General features: G+C 38.6%; 1 protein-coding gene across 1 annotated transcript in view; it reads left to right on the plus strand.

Moving 5' to 3' along the window:
• The first annotated feature begins 9,082 nt into the window (after positions 1–9,082).
• Positions 9,083–21,795, plus strand: part of LOC128615767 (alpha-1,6-mannosylglycoprotein 6-beta-N-acetylglucosaminyltransferase B-like) — a 108,806-nt gene continuing 96,093 nt past the window's right edge. Inside the window, exons 1-2 of the mRNA XM_053638089.1 lie at positions 9,083–9,120; positions 14,502–14,614. Coding sequence (XP_053494064.1) covers positions 9,083–9,120; positions 14,502–14,614 — 151 coding nt within the window. The remainder of the gene's footprint in view (positions 9,121–14,501; positions 14,615–21,795) is intronic.

A 21,795-nucleotide genomic window follows, 5' to 3' on the forward strand; every position in this document is an offset into this window, starting at 1 on the left:
GTGTGTGTGTGTGTGTGCGCACGTGTGTGTGTGTGTGTGTGTGTGTCTGTGTGAGTGTGTGCTCAGATCAGCTTTTCTCTATAAAATTGTTCAGATTTCTGGATTCAGTAAAAGGTATGATTTATCATTTGTAAAACTGTAATGGTTGGATAACTGTTGAAGTATAAGAGGAATTAAACATGTGGAGAACGAACTGTTACAGGAAAATATCAGTAACAGTAACTCCACTTTATCACACCACCATAATTCATTGAATTCATTCTATTCCTCTGAAATAATGTTATACCCTACTCTATTCTACTTCACTATTTTCTCTTCTATTGCAATAATGGTCTGTTATATTTTGTTCTTCTACAATAATTTATTGCTCTGTTCTATTCTATTCTATTCTTATGTAATAATGTTCTATTCTATTCTATTTTACTGCAACAATATTCTGTTCTATTCTTCCATAATAATGTTCTGTTTCTCTTCTCTTCTGTTCTATTTTAATAATATTCTATTCTATTGTAATGGTGTACTATTCTGTTTTACTGTAACAATGTCTTGTTCTACTCTATTCTATTCTACTTCAACAATGATTTCCTCTATTCTGCTCTCTGTTTCTGCAATGATGATCTGGTATATTCTATTCTATTGTAATAATATTCTATTATATTGTACCTATTATATATTGTAACTATTCTATTCTATTCTGTTCTATTCTATGATTCTGTAATATTGTTCTTCTCTATTCTATTGTTTTAATAATGTTCTGTTCTATTCTTCTGTAATGATGTTTTATTCTGTTCTATTATTCTATTCTATTGTAAAGGTGGTCTATTCTATTTTACTGTAACAATGTCTCATTCTATTCTATTCGGTTAGATTATTTTCTATTCAATTCTACATCAGCAATGTTCTATGCTATTCTCTTCTATATTTTGGCATTAATGTTATGTTCTATTCTATTCTTCTCTAATAAAAAGATTTTATTCTATTCTTCTGTAATAATATTCTATTCTATTTTACTGTAATATTGTTCTACTCGATTCTGTTGTATTTTAATAAAGTTTTACTCTATTGTATTGTATTTAAATGTTACTGTAACGAAACAGGACTATATACAGGAAGTAAGCACAGGAGCAATGTCTTTATTTGAAACACAGCAGACAAAACACAGGAAACGCGGTCTAAACTGGACAAGGTTAACTGGGTTAAACATGGAACTTAAAGTCTAGGCATGGAACGAGAACAAACATGGAAATAAGACAGCTAGCATGCTAAACGTATTTGCTACTTCATTACCATATATGAATAATACTGCGCGAAGTGCACAGCAACACAAGGGGTTTAAATAACCAACATACTCAAACTAAAATACAGACACCTGGAGTAAATTAAGATACACCCTCATCAACCAAACATCAACCAATGCTGTAACAAGGGGAAACTAAAACAAACCAAGGTGCGTGTCCATATACAAAAGTCTCGTGCACACGTGCTCTTTAAAGCCGCGCGTGCCTGTCGACGCTGCAATGCCATCTGCCGGCGGGAGTGTAAGAGTTACATAAACTGGGAGTAGAGGCAGAAGCAAGCGCAGATCTTTATTTTTAAACAGAAATCAATACACATGAAATGCGGTCTATACTGGAAAAGATAATCGAGGTTAACCATGAAACTAAATTCGAGGCATGGAACGAGAACAGGACATGAAGACATGACCGCTTGGCATACTTAAACGTATACACCTATACATTCATACAGTTACTCAATACTGCGTGAAATACACAGCAACACGAGGGCTTTAAATAACAAACATAATCAAGCTAGAACACAGCTGGGACCAATAATGACACACCCTCGAACATCAACCAATGCTTAAACAGGAAGAGAACAAAACCAAAACAAAGGTATGTGTCCATAGGAAACAGTTCATGCCGTAACCTTGTGCACGTGTGTGTTCTGCAGCCACCTGTGCCCGTCGACGCCGCAGCGCCATTTGCCTGCGAGATCGTGACATTGAATAATGTTCTGTTCTATTTTATGGCAACAGTGTTCTGTTCTATTCATCTGTAATAGTGTTCTACTCTGTTCTCTTGTATTCTATTTTATTCTATTCCACTGTAATAATATTCTGTTTTATTGTAATGATGTTCTATTCTGTTTTACTGTAACAATAGCTTATTCTATTCTACCATAAGTCAACAATATCTTCTCTTCATTTTTCTTCTCTTATCTTCTCTTCTCTTCACTTTTCTTCTCTTCTCTTCTCTTCACTTTTCTTCTCTTCACTTGTCTTCTCTTCTCTGTTCCGGCAATAATATTCTGTTATATTCTATTCTATTGTTCTGTAATAATATTCTATGCTATTTTACTGTAACAACTATTCTATTGTATTCTATTATTCTGTGATATTGTTCTATTCTATTCTATTTTAATAATGTTCTGTTCTATTCTGTTCTATTCTATTTGATTCTATTCTACTTTAATAAAGCTCTTTTATAAAATATTGTACTTTAGGCACAAACGTGCTGCTGACATTTCCGGCATTTCGTGTGTGTCAAATGTCTGAATGCAATCCTGAAAGTGATGATTATGACTATTAAGCTGTGTAATGTGTCTAACGCTCAGAAACGACAGCATCTCAAATGACTCTCTGAGTTCAGAAAGAACACTGCCACAAGAACCCGAATCAATTTGCTGCTTCTGTGAAAGGACCGTGTCGAAGGCTGGTTATCATGTCCAGGCAGCTGTTCACACCTCTGACAACTGATTGGTCATCCTCCACTTTACATCTCAGCACAGGAACACCAGAGCTTTGAAGCATGGCAAAGGAACCATAAGCGACTGCCTACTTATTTTTTAGTCATAAAGTAAAGAATGTCAGAGGTGTTTTTGCTCCTCGGAAGGAAATCAGATAGCCGGGAAGGCAGAATGTTCAAACTTTGTTTTTGCAGTCACTGTAATATTTAATATGTTAGTGCAGCTGGCAGCCATTATCCTGGATTTCTCTCTCTCGCTCTTCTCATCTCTTCTCTTTAGATGTCCTACTTAAACTGTTAAACAGTTGGAGTTTGGATGGTTTTATGGCATGAACTTCTCATTATATGCCTATAATCTTTATTGTCACACAAAAGCAGACCTTTAGGAACTGATTGATCATCCTCTGCTTTAAGGTCACCATTGGGAAACACCAAAGCGTTGAAAAAGTGGAGGTATCACTGCTTTACCTGCCTTATCTGCTTTAACTGCCTTATCTGACTCAGCTGCTTTACCTGCCTATTCTGTCTTATCTTTTTATCTGCCTGATCTGCTTTATCTGCATTGCCTGCCTCATCTGCCTTATCTGCTTTGGTGTCAAGCACTGGAGCGAGGCATAACACAAACACAAATGGAGTAGGTGAAAGAAACTATTGTTAATGATATTTTGAGGGTGTGGCAGTGAGGGAGCTGCGGTTCTTGGTGTGGGACTGTCCTCGGTGTCACCGTGCCCTCATGGCAGAAGAATGGTGGCGACGCAAGGTCTCGGGGTGGCGACGAATTCCACGGCTCAACGGCACAGCAGCAGGAATATCTCCTCTGGGATCAAATCTGCAATGGTTGGTTTGGAGAAAATCGCGTTAGTACTCGTCCAGCCCAGCTTCGCCTCACCTCTCTCTGAGAATGCTGTAATTTATCTCTCCGGAGAGAGGGAGAAGCTGCGGCAATTATCTGTCGCCAATCGTGTCTTCTTACTGCTCTACCCTCCACTGCCACATGTGCCTTGTCTGTCCATAACAGTGGTGTTGAGTGCTAGTGCTGTCCATTTAGCACGACTGTGTCTGTTTGGAGAGACACGATCTGTTGCTTGTAATTGGGCTGGAACGGCCCATTGTCACACTTCTGCTTTATCTGCCTTATCTGTGTTATCTGCTTCATTGTCATAAGTAGACATTTTTTTCTTTATCCTCATTGGACCAAAAAAATCATACATTTTGGGAACAGAATCACAAACATCATCCTCCAGAATTATATAAATCCACCCATAACACATGGAATATGTGATGTTTTGAGTGTAAACATATGTTGATGCTGTATGGGTTTAAATTTTATCATTCAAACACAAAAAGTTTTCTTCAGTTTTTTTTTCAGATTTCAGAACAACAGCACCGAGCCTCTTCCTCTTTTCTAACTATATGTTCTCACCAAAAGATGAAAAATGCTCATGTTAAATGTAGTATGTCTCTTGTGGGCGTGGCCTCTTCAGTGTTCTGCTGAGACACAGTAATAGCCAAAATATAAATGCATCAAAAGCTAACTGGTTTAAGACAATTTAAATAATGATAATAACTAATTGGTGTGATTTTTTCCCCACATACACTCACCAGAGATATGAACTATCGCTGCTACTTCCTTCCAAGCTTTATTTTTCTTCTTAATGTCAATGTCTCTATACACATTTAAGGAGAGTTTGTATATGACAATATAAGATGAAACCATGGTTTTAAGAATTTCTTCCATTTTTTGCACACAAAACTGTATGTTGTGAGCGGGGAACTAAAGAAACTTTGAAATAATACATGCCATAATATCAGTCTGAGGAATTGTCTGAGTCAATTTTTTGTATTAATCACTTTAAATCTCAGTTGCTGTCACTGAAATAATCACAGACATATGTAGAAAATGAAATGGATTTATAGTTTTTTATTTTATTTTTAAAGCTGTGATGCACTGATGCAGTTCTGATGCTAAGACTATATTCTCATAAACCAGACCTCTACTTGTCAAAATACCAAATACTAATGATTACCAAACGCATATCTATCTATCTATCTATCTATCTATCTATCTATCTATCTATACACAGACACACACACACACACACACACACACACACACACACACATATATATATATATATATATATATATATATATATGTATGTATGTATGTATGTATGTGTGTGTGTGTGTGTGTATATAGTAGTGTATAATAATAGTAGTTATTATAGTAGTGTATAACTCTCAGAAATCCTTCGTCCCACTACTACTCCTGCTCCCACTCCAGCTCATGCACCGCCTTGCAAGTTTTTCTTTTCTTTTTCTTTTTTTCTTTTTTTTTTTAGGTTTCCTGTAATTTTAGCTCCTTTAGCTTCATGAGTTTTTTTTTAATCATGCAGCTCATCCCAAAGCTCCAGGGCACGTTATTGCTGTGCCTACGTTTCTAATAATGCAGCACTAACATCAGCGTTTCATTCCGCAACCAACACCAGTTTAAATATGACAGGACTGGGTCAAACTTTCATATCGCTTTCTTTCATTTTAATATCACTGCACTGCCACAGAGAGCCAGAAATTGCTGTTTAAATTGCGATTAAATTGAGATTTTGCTGAGACAAAACAGGAGACATTAAAATAGAGTTTAATAATGATCCACTAATTTCACTGGACTTTGGCTAGATTCGTGGTTTTGGCTTAGGATACTATTTAAATTGTGTTTGAACATAAATCAGTGTCGACAGAGTGTGTACACAACCACCCTATAATGGCAAAAATCCAGCCACTCCTTTTATTTTATATTCCCAATAAATCATAAAAAGCGTCTCAAAATGAGTCCTTTTTATATTCTCCCTAACATGACGTTACACTGGAACAAGCCCCGCCCAGGTACTCTGCCCTATTAGCATAGATCCACCCCTGAGTGAGCTGTACACAGTCCGCTATGTTCTCTGTGCTGAAGCAGCTATAGTGATAAGAAGAATGTCTCAGATTCAAAAGCATTGTAAGTGATCTATTGTTGGCTGCATGAATACAGTGAGGGAAATGAATACAGATGAATACAGTGAGGGAAATAAGTATTGAACACGTCAACATTTTTTTCAGTAAATATATTTCCAATGAGGTTATTCACATGAAATTTTCATTAAAATCAGAATTAATTCAATAAATTGGCAAATATGAAGAATTCACAACAATAAAATCCATAAATGAAGTTATGTGTAATAAAGTGGAATGACACGGGGGAAAAACATATTGAACAAGCTAAGAAAAAGCAGTTCTCCAAGGCAAGGTAAGGCAAGGAATCAGCTGAAACCTTTAAGTCATTAGAATGTAATTATACCTCCTATCTGTGCAAATTAATATCAGCTGGGTTAGTTGATGATTGATGATCTATCTATACAAAGGCTTTTCCATTAGCAAGGTGTCACACAATAAACATCTCATGATGAGTATAAGCAAAGAGCTCCCCCAAGACCTTCTGATCCTTATTGTTGCTAAACATATTGATGGAATCGGATACAGATATATTTCAAAACTTCTGAATCCTCCAGTAGGCACCATTGGGGCCATTATCCGCAAGTGGAAGCAACATCACTTCATCATCAACTGGCCACGCACAGGAGCTCCTCGCAAGATTTCTGACCAGGGAGTCAGAAGAGTAGCCCAAGAGCCAAGGACCACTCGGAAAGCACTCCAGAAACACTTGGAGGCAGCAGGTGCCATTGTCATAGAGAAAACTGGCAGGCGCCTGTGGCTCAAGTGGTAGAGCAGGTTGTCCACTAATCGTAGGCTTGGCGGTTCCCGGCCCACATGACTCTACGTGCTGAAGTGTCCTTGGGCAAGACACTGAACCCCAAGTTGCTCCCGATGGCAAGTTAGTGCCTTGCATGGCAGCTCTGCTACCATTGGTGTGTGAGTGTGTGTGTGAATGTGTGAATGAGAACCAGTGTAAAACGCTTTGGAACCACTAAGGTTAAAAAAGCACTATATAAGTGCAGACCATTTACCTAAACGACAAGCGATGCACTCCTTTGCTCATGCTCACCCTGCAAGACTCAGTTACTAAATAAAAGGCATGTCAAAGCTTGTTTAAAGTTTTCTACAACTAATTTGGACATGCCTATGAAATACTGGGAGAGTGTTGTCTGGTCAGACGAGAGCAAAATTTAACTTTTTGGCTGTCATACTACACACCATGTTTGGAGAAGAAATGGCACTGCATATCACCCTAAAAACACTATACCAACAGTGAAGTTTGGAGGTGGAAGCATCATGGTGTGGGGCTGTTTTTCATCGCATGCTACTGGCAGACTTCATATAATTGAAGGAACGATGAATGGAGCCCTTTACCGGGTGATTCTTGAGAAGAATCTGCTGCCATCCACCAGGATGATGAAGATGAGACATGGGTGGACCTTCCAGCAGGACAACGATCCAAAGCATACAACAAAGGAAACTCTCAATTGGATTCAGAGAAAATAAATCAGTCATTTTGTAAATTTTCTTGCACCTGGATGTACGTATTGAAGTCTATGAGGAGGTTAAAATTCAGGCTGCATGTGACAGGCACAAAAAAAAATGGTGAGAAAAAAAAGTTGTTGGATTTTGCAATAACCAACACAAAACAATAATAATTACAAATATTTTGTTGTAAGGCTTTTAGAAAAACAGCTCGAGAGAAAGAAAGGTGTCATTCTTGTTATCCACCTCCTGGGGTCGCACTTTAGCCCTGGCTATGGAGCTGTCCATTGTCCTGAATATAATACACAGTTCATTAGAGTGAATTAAAGTGTTAAAGTGACCAGATCTCTGGACTTTGGTTCTCCGCGTCTGTAAGAGAAGTGAGAACCGAATATAAACAACACAACACTGCATATGAGAAAACACAAATGGATTGAACATGCTGTAATGACGCACAATTAAATATGTTAGTGTAAATATCAGACTGTATAGTAATGTATTATTAACTATATTTGTACCAAACAGAGGTGCAGATTAAATTTCGGTGCGTAAATGTAACGCAGAGGTCCTGAGGACACGCAGATTGCACGTGTATGCAGGGCAGAAAGAGTCAAAATTATTGTTCAGGAAAACTGCACATAAATCATAACATAAGATCACTTGTAGATTAAATACATCAGGAAAACGTCTCATATAAAGCGTAACAGGTTTCCTCTGAATCTCTTCCACTGTTTTACTGTGTTTTCTAATTGCAGAGACATTATCGCACCGTCCTTTGGACGAACCTCCCGGTGATCTTTGGGTGATTTGTGATTTGTTAATCTCCATATTCTCAACATCTTCATGAGCCATAACTTTCCTCCAGTCTTTAATTGAGTAGCCTAGCTTTTCAAGGGTCGCGTGTCTTTAGTCAGCTCGTCTGCGACTAAATTGTAAAAAGATTTACAGATTTTGTTTTTTAGACATGAAATATCACAGGACATTTATTTTTAATAAAGCACCACTGCTTTTGTATCACTACTGGGAAATTGTTTGCAGACCTATACTGTGTATCGTCATGCATATCTTGTATGACAAAACCACTACGTGCGTGCGTCTCTGGCAGGTACGCCTAGCAATAATCAGCTGAAACAGCATGGCTGTAACATTCGAGAAAAATCTGGTCCAGTCATCTTTTTTCCAGTCTAATATCCGTGATGTACTAGTACACCTCAAGTGTATGATGAAGAAGAGCGCAGAAACGTCATGATGGTTATAAGACCCGTTGTGCACTGAGGAGTCGATTTTGTCCCGTTTCACCCCGCATACTCTCCGCCTGCCTCGTGCAGCAGGGGGTCCGGTAGCTTTGCGCGTTTTAGACAGCTCAGTCATCACAGGGGAACTTCTCGACGCGAACACTGCAGAGCACTTCGCACGTCGCACAGCTGCGCAACGCGTCTTTCCCCGTCTAACGCACGCGTAAACGTCTGCGCATTTAACGTCGCGCGTTCAGAGTCCTGCGGGATGTTTTGTCGGAGATTTGGATTTCGAGGAAATTCGGACTAATCACCCATCTGTGCAGCAAAGTTGGGATTTTGTAGTTTGTTGTTGTTTTTTTTTCTTTTCCCATCGCAATAAACACAAAGCGCGCGGTTCAAGAAGCTGAGGGCTGATGGAAATGGTGCACTAAACCGAGACCGTGAACGCGCCACTTGCTTGCTGGGTTTTTTTTTTCTTTCTTTTTGTCCCGTCTTTCTGATTGTTCACCGGGAAGAGGTGCGTGCAGCATGCGTTCCGCGCGCGCGTTTACCGGATTCACCGGCGCGGTTCGCGGAGACGTTATCGGAATATATCATCTCAGGATTTGGTGAACGGCACGAGCTCGGACGACGGGGGGAATAATGGTGAGAAGATGCCTGCTGAGCATCAAACCGTTCAGGTGAGTGAACACGCGCGCGGTTTAAACCGTGCACAGAACAGGAATGAATTGATCAGGATTAGAAGCACGTGCAGTAGCGCGCAAGGTGCTTAATTAGCGCACTGTTGGACTCGTATTGTACCGCACAGGCGTAGAATCACTCACTACACCCCAATCGCTGCTCTGCATAAAGTATTGGCACCCCATCTATCCTGTGCATCAGTGGAAAGCGCTCTTGATCTGGGACGAGGAGCTTACTCAGTACCTAATAAACTGGCAGCTCGCTGTAAGACTACACTCCCGTGTCAATACAGTACTGATAGTAATATTTCCATAGTGCAAACAGAGGCGCATGTGCTCCTGCTTTATTGTGTATTTTGTGTACCAGTGGTTCTCAAAGTAGGATTCCAGTGGTGGAGATCAGAGCACAAGTTTATCACAGTGATTATATTTATGATTATAGCCTACTTAAGCTATAGATGTTAAGTGAACTAAATGGTTTTAATTCAAACTTGTAAATTGGACTCTAATATATTAAAAAATACAAATCTCTATGGTTTTAACCGATATCCACGAAGAGATATTAGCGTATACATTGTAAATAATGACGATAATATTGAATAGTTGCATTTTATGTTGATGAAATAATTCTTTAAATGTGCATACACTGCACAAAAAGAATTCTTAGCCAGTGAATACAGTATATCTTTAATGTGGGGAAAATTGATTGAATATTTTTTTTATTATGAGATTATTAGGATATAAATTATTGCAAATATCAGATTATTGAGCATGTCTGTGGAAACGTTTACTCGTTCCAAGTTTGACATTTTCTAATTCTATTGGCATCTGCTGGTAGAAGAAAGCACAAAATGAGTAAAAGTGCATCGAAACAGGTTTAATAGTCATATAGCTGGTTTGTTCTTGTAGTAGGAAATACTCGATAAATTTGACTATGTTCTACATATTTTGTCTTTTTTTTTCAATTTAGTAAGCAGGTAACAGCAACAGATTAATTTAAAATATCTCAACATGGCAACCCATACAGCACCAACACATGAATATAATTTCCAGCTTGTACACGATTGTAAACTACGGTTAAGTACTGGTTATTTGTCACCATAAAAACAGAAATGAGCTGGAAAATATATAGAATTAAACACCCATGTGTCATGCTCTTATATGAAAATAATCAACGGCGTAGTGGGGTGAAGAGGCGGAGTTACTGTCACCATGACAAAGTCGATTATTTTCCTATAACAGCACGGCCTGAAGTGTTTAATTCCTCTTACACCGCAGCAATTTGCCAATAAAAATGATTTGATTTAGTAATGAATAACACATCACACTTTTTTTTATCCATTTATGGTTATGGTTCATGTTGTGAAACATGTTGGTTCCTGTTCTCACTTGCGTTATAGCAGCTATAAACAGTCACCAGCTTCTTACCAAGAATCCGCACAGCGTAAACTATTCTGTCCTGAAGATCTTATAAAACTAACTGTCACAAATCGCTGACACTGGAGACTCCTTCCATTAATGTGAATATTTAAAAAAAATACATTGTGTCTAGTTAGTAACAAAAAGGGGTCAATTTCATACCTAAGTGCATACAATAATACAAAGCTCTACACCAATACAAACAATAATCATACAAATGACTATAATGTAAAGAAACAGGAGTATTTAAAAGTATTTTGGCAAGTAATAATGATAAAATATCGCATTTTTATGTCTTCTACTCTAGTACAAAGTCTTTATAGTATGTCATATTACAATTGGCTGTTTTTTAAAAAAATGAAGGATGCACAATTGTAAGAACTTACTGTTAGTGGTAAGCGATATGACATAAAAAATATCATATCACGATACTCGAAAACATTTCTACGATACTCTGTGAAAAAAAAAACTGTAAAAGAAATAAATGAAATTAACTCGAAGATGAGTTTGATGGTACTTTTAGTTGCAAAAATATTTCGAATGAAGAGGAGGGAAACAAAGCTGTGACATTTTAAAGCATTTTAATGACTGAGTAGAAAATTCCAACCTTCCAATGAATTTGTAATTGTTATTAAAATAATGTCAAAAAAGTATACTGTGGCTTAATTTATCACGATAAATATCACAGTAATGATTATGTCATAAATTATCCATACCTCCTATACATGTGTAAGTGCACGCCTTAAAGTAAATAAAAATGATTGCAGTTAGTGTGAGTGATTGGCAGAATTTGGGACATTCGGGATTCATCCCGTGTCTTTCCACATACCTGGATTATGGAAGCAGATGTTCGTCCAGTGAGTGGCTGAGCACGGATTTCCCATGATGCCGAGGGTGATCTGAAGCACGACTCTCACCACCGTCCCCAAGGAGTCTCGGACAGCTGCCCAGATTTTGGCTCCGTATTTCCGTTTGCTGCAGCGGCAGGTTGCAGCTGTCATTTTATACTTATGTAGAGCTTTAAAGTGTATGAGATTCAGCCTGGGAATGTCTGATCTATTTCTTAATGCATCAATTCTGAGTGAGCAGATCATTTTTTCTCCAATGTTTTTTTTTCTTTTTTACACATTTCTTACTGTAACACCTGCTTTGTGCTCACTGCGTGAATTGTGAAGCTGAACGAGGTGCGAAAGCTGGAAAAGGACAAAAACTCTAAATCACAGAGACACAAATACAGACTGAGAGACACACCTAGTTTATTCCCATGTTAAAATATCAACCACAGTCTTTAAAATAAATTATATATATATATATATATATATATATATATATATATATATATAGCGCACAGGTTTATATTAAAAAGCTTGTTCTATTATGTTATCGTTTCTGTAGTAACAGCTCATTCATAGGCACTTAATAAATAACTTAAACATTAGTTTATATGGTGAAGTTTTCTGTAAGGAGATGTTTACTGTATATAACGTTTAAGAAAGGAGTCTCCAGTGTCAGGGGTAAAGCCGTAGATGTTTTGCGACACCTTCAGTACACAGGAGTTTAAACTTTGTGGTTTCTTGGTAAAACGACAATTTCATGTCATGTTATAATACATTCATAAGACTCTTCATACACATTGTTATAATTACTCAGGAAAGTGCATTACAGTTTATCTTTATTATACGTTATGAATCTTTAACACGATGCATTATAAGCAGTGTTCATGACACGTTGTATCACTTTGCACAGCGCGTTATGAGAAGATATTGTTTATAATGTGTTTAAGCACTACTTGTCATGCATTCTTTTTAGTCATTTGTAAACGCATTATAAACGATGCTACAAACTTTTTATTTTCATGACTTATGAGTGCATTATAACACGTTGTGTCAGTATACATATGGTCTTCATAGAAACTGTTACCACTTGTTTTGTGGAACGTTATCTGTCACTATAAACAGATAAAAAGTATGAGATTTGTATACAATTGTAATTGTTAGCAAATCGCTGTGGTATAAGAGGAATAAAAGACTTCACGTTGTGCTGTTATAGGAAATGAATAATCTTCAGGGTGGTTAGAGCAACTCCGCTTCATCACACCTGTCCACCTGTCGCTGATTATTTTCCTGTTACCGCATGACACTGTGTGTGTTACTACTCTCTCTCTCTCTCTCTATCTTTATCTCTCTCTCTCTCTCTCTCTCTCTCTCTCTCTCTCCTAACACAGAGCTTCTAGCTGATAAGGAGGTTTTCAGATCGTTGTCGTGCTTTAGTGTCGCCTCTTTCAAAAGCGAGGGCTAAATTTTTTCCCGAAAATCTCATAATGTCACCCTCACAGCAGTCACCGATCCATCCAGAATCTGATCCCCACTCGCCCGGAAAACCAATTAGGAGACGGCGGATTTTTGCTCCGAGCCAGCAAGCAGACCGAAGCAATTACTTTAAATCCGGTAATTAGTGGTGATACAATCTCCCAGCAAGCCTGCGGCCTTCGGAACACTTTTAAACAGTAAAGAGAGATGAATTACTCACATGTGACACGCTCAAAACTTCTCTGTGTGTGTGTGTGTGTGTGTGTGTACTTAGGCTGAGAGCCTCTGGGTTATGAAATTTCTATATATGTCACTTACAACAAGATTCATAAAACAGGTCATTTATCTGTTTAGCCTCTGGCTCAGTTTCTCTAAAAAACAAACAAACAAACAAACAAAAAGATATATAGATAGATAAGAAAGCAAGCAAGAGGTTAAACAAACTAATGAATTAAAAACAAGCAAACATCCGGTAAACAAACACACAAACAAACAAACAAATAAACAAATAAATAAATACATAAACAACTTGGTGTGGTGATGAGTTCCTGTTATGGAGGTAATAATGTGTAAGGTGAGCTGCAGCAGGCTGGGGAGATTAATCCAGCAGGGGTAATCCAGGGTTGGTGCAGTTAGTGTTATTATCATGCAGATGCAGATGGTGTGTCAGTAATGATGGGAACAGCGTCTCCTCTTTCAGTCTGCTGTCGGACTTTCATCTGTCGTTCTTCATTTGTGTCGTAATGATGGGAGAAAACCACGTAATGACAAAACTGTCCTCTGTGTTGCCTCTGTGTTATTGTTTATTTATACACTACATGTGCAATCATCTGAGCTCTGAACTTATTACTGAAGTGTGCACTTTCTTCATTTACACTACAGCTACATTCATTTCTGCTTTCTTTCCTCTTTTCATTATTTCCTTTCTCTTTCTTTCCTCCTTATATCCTTGCTTCCTCTTTTCATTATTTCCATTCTCTCTCTTCCTTCCTTCCTTCCTTCCTCCCACCTCCTTTCCTTCCTTCCTTATTTATTTCTTCCTTTTTCTCTTCATCTACTCATCTTTCTCTCTCTCCTTTCCTTCTGCTTTACCAGTTTATTTATGGTACTTCCTTCCTTCATTATTTCCTTATTTATTTTCTTTTTCTTCCTCTGTCTTCCTCTCTCTCTCTCTCTACCTTACTCTGTTGCCCCTCTTCCTTCCTTCCTTCCTTCCTTCCTTCATTCTTCTTTCTATCTTCCTTATGTCCTTCCTTCCTCTTCCTCTCTGTCTTCCTTTCTCTCTCTCAATTCCTTCTTTTTTTTCTTTCTTTCTTTCTTCCTCCTTCTTCCTTTCTGTATACACTCTCCTTTCTTCCTTCATTATTTCCTTATTTATTTATCTATTTTCTTTCTTTCTTTCTCCCCATCTCACTCTACCTTACTCTATTCCCCCTCTTCCTTCCATCCTTCCTTCTCTCCCTCCCATCCTTCCTTCCTCATTTCTTTCCTTCCTGTCTCCTTCCTTAAGCCCCAAAGAGCTTATATACTTCCTTCCTTGAGTATCTTTTTACACTTTTTATTTACTAATATTTAAAGCCCAAAACAGTTGTTATTCTACACTTCTTTGACTTGCCCCTCTCTTCCCCCCCCCCCTTTCTTTCTGTTCTGAAGGATCTTTGTGGTGGGGATCGGCTTCTTCAGCCTGTGCTTTTTAATGACCTCTCTGGGAGGCCAGTTCTCGGCCAAACGTCTCACCGACTCTCCGTTTACCGCCCGCACCGAAGGTAACTCTCATTCAGGAGTGTAAAAAGCGCTAAAAGCTGAGCAGCCCTTGGGGCTCCATCTGAGGCGTGGGTGTAGAATGCAGTGGAGACGTCTGAGCTTGTTAAGGGCAGAGTGGGGTTTATTTCAGGTCATGGCTGAAAAGCCTCTGCCCCACTGATGTGCTCTGAGCTTTAAGGTCAGCTCACTTTATTTCCCTCTCTCTTTCTCCTCCTGGGTGTATAACGAGGAAACGGATCCCTGGAGTCTCGGGAAATGGTTAAGCCTCAGGATACGTGTTTCTGCGGATTATTCTGAGAATTGGGCCGAGAATGCAATTGTACATTTACACAGAGTGCTCCGGGCAGCGCAGCCTGCAGCTGTTACATTTAAACCACTTTGGGCAAAAAAGTGTTTGCTAAATGACAAGTGTACCCTGTGTGTGTGTGTGTGTGTGTGTGTATGTGTGTGACATTTTATTTAGTGTGCGTGATGCAATAATTTGCTATTGTTTAAAATGAACTTAAACTGAATTCAGTCTGCACTGGTTTTTCACCTCACTTCACCCTAACCACTAAGCTGTTCACTAGTAGCCATCCCTGACTTGAGTTTATTGCTGGTTGCCATGGTTTCACAGCACTGGATTCTGATTTGACAGAAAGAGTTGATTCATTTTCTGTAACAGCAGCTCTGACAGTAGTGTAGCTGCGAATGACAGGTTTATATTAATGCTCTCGTTCTAATATGTTATTGTTTTCAGTTTGCTGTAAGGAGATGATTATGTAACATTTAGGGAAGGAGTCTCCAGTGTCAGCGCTTTGTAAAAGAGGACAGAGGAGTTTTACGCTTTGCGGTTTCTCTGTAACATGACAAACTGCATTTTTTTTTAAAAAGGAAACTAATCAACACCTTCTGACCAATCAGAGATGGTGGTTTGAATTATACTCCAGAGGAGAGTTTTTCAATCCAGGAAGCTGTGGGGTTCTTGGTCTTCTGAGAGATGACAGGAAAGGGAAGGCAGGAGGGAGGAGCGGAGAGACGGATGAGGATGGAGGCGTAGAAGGAGAGCCGAGGAAGACGTTTGTCTCCTCGTCGTGGAAATCTCATTACGAGATCTGCCTCAGGGGGATTTTTACCCGATGTCACCTGTCTCACTGTGGCAGCTCACATCACGTCTTCTGTTCTCCATCAGCCACAGGGATGGGCCCCAGGGTCTGAATGTGTGTGTGTGTGTGTGTGTGTGTGTGTGTGTGTGTGTGTGTGTGTGTGTGTGTGTGTATGTGTGTGTATGCTTGTGTGTGTGTGTGTGCGTGTGTGTGTGTGAGTTTGTGTGTATGTGTGTGTGAGAGAGCGAGAGAGAGAGCGAAAGAGAGACAGTTCTCATCATCATCTTTCAGTTTGAACCTTAGGATCTTCATCTGTGACGTATGAAGTGTCTTACGTGTGTGTGTGTGTGTGTGAGAGAGAGAGAGAGAGAGAGAGAGAGAGAGAAAGAAAGAGAGAGTTCTCATTATTATCTATCTGACAGTTTGAACCTCAGGCTTCTCATTTGTGACATTAGAGTGTGTGTGTGTGTGTGCGTGTGTGTGAGTGTGTGTGTGTGTGTGTGTGCGTGTGTGTGTGTGTGTGTTTGTGTGTGCATGTGAGAGAGCGAGAGAGTGAGAGAGAGAAAGAGAAAGAGGGAGAGTTTTAGTCATGACAGTTCCACTCTAGTATACACACTTTTGTCAGTTTACCACAGTATGTGGTGTGTGTGTGTGTGTGTGTGTGTGTGTGTGTGTACGTGTGTGTGTGCGTGTCAGTAACTTTGGAGATTCGTGCCCCTTAATCAGTAAGTCATTTGGTCAGTGAGTTAAACTGAGAGCTCTATCCCTTGTGTTAGTGAATCATTTCTGTCTTGAGTCAACAAATCAAGCCGTCTGTTTCGAGTCTGTTTTAGATGGCAGCCTGATCACATTTGAACACATCTGAACTCAGAACGAATCATTTTAACTGAACAGATTCAAATGATTCCAGCCACTGAAAAGATTCATAAATTGAATCTGTTGCTGTGTCTGAAATCGCTCACTTGTTCACTCATTCACTGTTCCCTATATAGAGAATGACATTTGAGTCCGCTATATGGGGAAGAAGTGAAGGAAAATGAGTGAGCGAATTCGGATGCTGATAATGAGTCAGAGAGCACTCTGTCGCGGACATTATGGAGTGTATCGTAAAACAGTAAGGTTCATTTTCTCACTGTTTATTTGTCACATTTATTGTATTAGTTGATAAAGAGAACAAAAACAACTGCTAGTCATGCTTATGTACTATTAGGCTTATTTAGTATATTTAATACATATATTTATTATATTTAAAAATAAAAAAGAGAATAAAAACACTACTGTCTGTCATTTATTTTATTTGTTTATTTAAAAAAAGTAGAAAAGAACTATTTTTGCTGGGTTTCATTTTCATGGTGTGTTCCTGTCAGTGTCCTCAAGCTGACTCCTGAGCTAAACCTGGCGAAAAATGTATTCCATCTGGCTAGTTTTGGATTTGGTGAAACTTTTTTCCTGAGTAGAAGAAAAAGGTGTATTTCAGAATGAGCTACAACTTTAAGGCGTACTTTGTTCAAAGATGCAATCTATCTCTAAGAACAAATTTTTGTATGGCATTTGGCAGATGCCCTTATCCAGAGTGACTTACATTTATACAACTGAGCAGTTGAGGGCCTTGCCCAAGGGCCCAACAGTGGTAGATTGGCAGTGTTGGGGCTTGAACCACTGCCCTTCCGATCAGTAACTCAGAGCCTTTATCCACTGAGCCACCACTGCCCCATACCATATTTTGTCTAAGACATTAGACAAAATATATACAGCTGTTAACTAAATAGCTGACGACTAGATCCTTCCAACTCCAGCAAGAAACAAATGCAACTAAATACATTTTCCCCAATCAGTCCTTAAATTTATTAATAAGTAGTCGAAAATAGTATTTTCTAATACGTATGTGAATACTGTACATACATGTGTTAACTAATATACAAGAAAAATCCACCAAATTATCATTTGATGTGTATAGTTGGTCATTTAAAAGTTACATCGCAAACTCATAAGTGGCTGAAAATAAATACTGTGCCAATCAATCAATAATCTGTATCATTTTGCTTCGAAATATCTCAGTACAGATGTTTTAATTAATAAAACGTTACGCTCACATTTGTAAAAGTTGCCACCTCCGATGTTCTCGTCCGCCATGTTTATTTTTCTTTTGCGTTCTATCGCCGTTTCGCGTTGGAGTAGGGGAAATAGTGTGTTGGCGAGTGTACATTGGATGTACACACGAAATCAGAGTGCATTGTGGGTATAAACGAGTGAACGAATGTAGGGAAGGAAGTTGTTCACTCAGAACAGACACCACTACAAAATGGCTGACACCCAATATAGTGCACAAAATAGGAGATAGGGAGCGGTTTGGGACACAGGAAGTGTGATCTATTAGAAGCCTGAAGCAAAGCTGACTGCAGAGACGCCGTTATGATGACTTACACACACAATATGCTAAACTGGTAGCTATAAACTTCCATTATTTGTTAGCCACATTAGCATCAACACCATAGCATCAGCTATACTTGGAGTAAGAGGAATGTTTTATAATGTAAATTGTGTTTTTAGCATATGTGTGTGTATATTTGAGGGGTCAGGGGTTATGCTAGACTGGCTGACTGCCTCTTAGCACACTGTGTGTGTGTGTGTGTGTGTGTGTGGACTTGATTAATTAGCTGCGTGTGTGCTGTAGCCTGAAAAGATGTCTGCTGGCTCATTAACCACAGAAGAGTGTGTATGTCCTCCCGCCGTCCCAAGACACACTCCTTTATGAGTGTGTGTGTGTCTGTGTGTGTGTGTATGTGTGCATTTCTTTATGCTTATGTAAGTACTGAACGTGTGTAACCATATGTTCATGAGTGTGTGTGTAGATATAATGTAATATTTATAAGATTTATGAGCATGTCTGCATTTCCACCTCCACATGGGTCACTTTTCTTAGTGTCTGTAGCCAGTGTATTGTGCTGCAAAAAGTATTGGCGCCCCTACGCATAATACCACCACTAAGCGGCGATTGTTATAGACATAGAGATGCTTTTCTTTATCTCACAGTCAGTGCTGCAGGATGTTAGGAGATACTGTTTGTCGCAATTTCATGGATTTTTCAAAAAGATTATTTCTTGTCACACTCAACGAGATTCCAATAAAATTTATAATAAAATTCTAAAATAGACAGTGTGAGTCTCTACATCAGATGTGTTATAGATAGACCTTCGATTAAAGTATTTTGTTTACAGTCCTTTACATCAATAAGTTTCAATGTCCAATAAGTTTCTGACACAAATGACCCCTCTCACACTCAGTACCTGGTCCATTTCCAAGTTTTCTGAATCCCCGTGTCAAGTTCTTGTTATATTATGTTCTTGTACTAAAGCCATTCCTACATTTGCATTTGTATTCTGTTATGTGTGATTGAATCATTTGCATCAAAATTGAGATTTGTGCGACTTGAGTCAATGAATCATCCATCCATCCATCCATCTTCTACCGCTTACTCCTTTTCAGGGTCACGGGAAACCTGGAGCCTATCCCAGGGAGCATCGGGCACAAGGCGGGGTACACCCTGGACAGGGTGCCAGTCCATCGCAGGGCACCCAATCACACATACTCACACACCTATTCATACACTACAGACTAAGTGAATCATTTGCATCAAAATTGAGATTTGTGTGACTTGAGTCAGTGAATCATTTGCATCAAAACTGAGATTTGTGTGATTTGAGTAAGTGAATCATTTGCATCAAAATTGAGATTTGTGCAACTTGAGTAAGTGAATCATATGCATCGAAATTGAGATTTGTGTGACTTGAGTCAGTGAATCATTTACATCAAAACTGAGATTTGTGTGATTTGAGTCAGTGAATCATTTGCCTCAGAATTTAGATGTTTGCTCTTGAGTTGGTGAATCATTTGTATCCAAATCGAGATTTAAGTCAGTAAACTATCTATGTTAAAATTCAAGATTTTCACCTCTTGAGTCAGTGAGTCATTTCAGTCAAAACTGAGATTCAGACCTCTCTGGTTCAGTGGGTCAGTTTTTGAATAAGCAAATCTTTTGGTCATGACATTTAAAAAAAAGTTATATGTTTATCTGTCGGAGTGTTTAAATGTATGTGCCGAAATTGATCCCTCTTGAGTTTTCCATGAGTCTGTTTTAGACAGCATGGTGAACGGGCCACACTTTTAAGCAAATTAACTCAATCTAAACAAATCATTTAAGTGAAAAGAGTTGAGTCAGTGATAAGACATCAAACTCGGCTTTAAGCTTTTCACAAATTCAGACTAAAACCAGGTTAAATCAGGCAAAATCATTACATTCAGACTGCAATTACACTGTGAGAATGGTGCATCTCTGTTGCATTTATTTGCCACATAACATGTCAGAATTAAAAGGAAAATCAGATGTCATTGTTGAGGTGTGTGTAAATGTGTCCTGTGGCTGTTGTAGGAGGGTGCCAATATTTTTGTGCAGCACAACACATAGGCCAAGGTCAGTGATTGTTCACTTACAGATGATGAAATGGCTAATGCAAGGTAAAAGTGCTTTTAAAAGTGTGTGTGTGTGTGTGTGTGTGTGTGTGTGTGTGTGTGTGTGTGTGTGCGTGCTCATCATAGCTAATGGTGTGTAAAGTGATGTATGTCACGGCGTCAGGAAAACAATGCTTTCCCATCTGCTCAGATTTTAACAACACACACACACACACACACACACGCACACACACACACACACACACACACACGTGAGCTTTAACAAGACACATTTTCTTTCTTTATCACAGTGAGCTTCAGTTACTGTCAGCATCTGTGTATGCAAATGTACTGACATATTGTTCCACAAACACACACACACACACACACACACAGAATAAAGTGCATCTGACAGCACACACTGCTAAATTATGATTTATAACACGAACAGAGCTGCAGTGTGTTTTTATATATGCAGAGTGTTCGCTGTAATAAACTGCAGTGCACAGTGTGTGTGTGTGTGTGTGTGTTATTTTTCACCTCTTAACCAGACATTGAATGTGATCCCACTGTCTCTTTCCAGAAGAAAAGATTTATTGCATTTATGTATATTTGTGTCTGACGTTTATCACACACACACACACACACACACACACACACACATACACACTGCTTTGTCATACTGCTTTGTCCACCATGTTTGTTTTCTCACTTACCCCATGAACTATGATCTGATTGGTCAGGAGATTAAAAAAGCAACTGATGTCATGTGAAAGCAAACTAGCAAGAGAGCTAAATTAGAGCAAGCTAACAAAAGCTACAAAAGCAAATTAAAACAGACTAGCAAATCAAGTGAAAGCTAACATAGCAAGTGACTACGAACGATCAAGCATAACAAACAAAAGCTATCTAATAGTAAAAGCTTATATAAGGACCAAAACACACTAATGAGTGAAAGCTAACCCAGCATGCAAGAAGCAATCTAGCAAGAGAGCTAAACTAGCAAACAGAAACTAACAAGGCTAAAAAGGGGAATGTAAACAAACCAGCCAATTATTAGCTATCTAAACAACAAAAATGAACTATTAAGTAAGAATTAAATTAAACTAGAGCATCAACATAGCAAATGAAAGCAAACTAGTAAGAGAGCTAAACTAGAGCAACAAACTAGCAAACAAAGGGTAATATTGTGAGCAAATGCTACAAAAGGGTGATTGAAAAAACTAGCAAGTAAACAAAAGCTAAGGAGAGAAAGTCAACTAGTGCGTATAAAACTAGTCTAGCAAATGAAAGCAAACTAGAGAGAGAGGCAAACTAGAGAAAGTTAAATAGCCAATAAAAGCTAGTGAGTAAATCTAAAAAAAGTGCGAAAACAAACTAGCAAGTAAAAAAGAAACTATCAAGTGAAAGCTAATTTAGTGAGGGAAAGCTAATCTAAATTAAAATCTATATTTTATTTAATTTTTTATTGAGAGAGAGAGAGAGAGAGCTGTCAATCAAGTGTGCTCATTAGAATATTAGGCCAGGCCCATTACTCGAATGAGTCCGGTCCTCGAATTCAGCTGTTTTTTGTGTTTTGTACAATACCCTGCAAATGTAATAAATTTGCTAATAAAGACACTCATAAAAATAATTGATAATTAATGTTT

This window comes from Ictalurus furcatus, chromosome 12 (genome assembly GCF_023375685.1).
Source record: "Ictalurus furcatus strain D&B chromosome 12, Billie_1.0, whole genome shotgun sequence".
Classification (NCBI taxonomy): domain Eukaryota; kingdom Metazoa; phylum Chordata; class Actinopteri; order Siluriformes; family Ictaluridae; genus Ictalurus; species Ictalurus furcatus.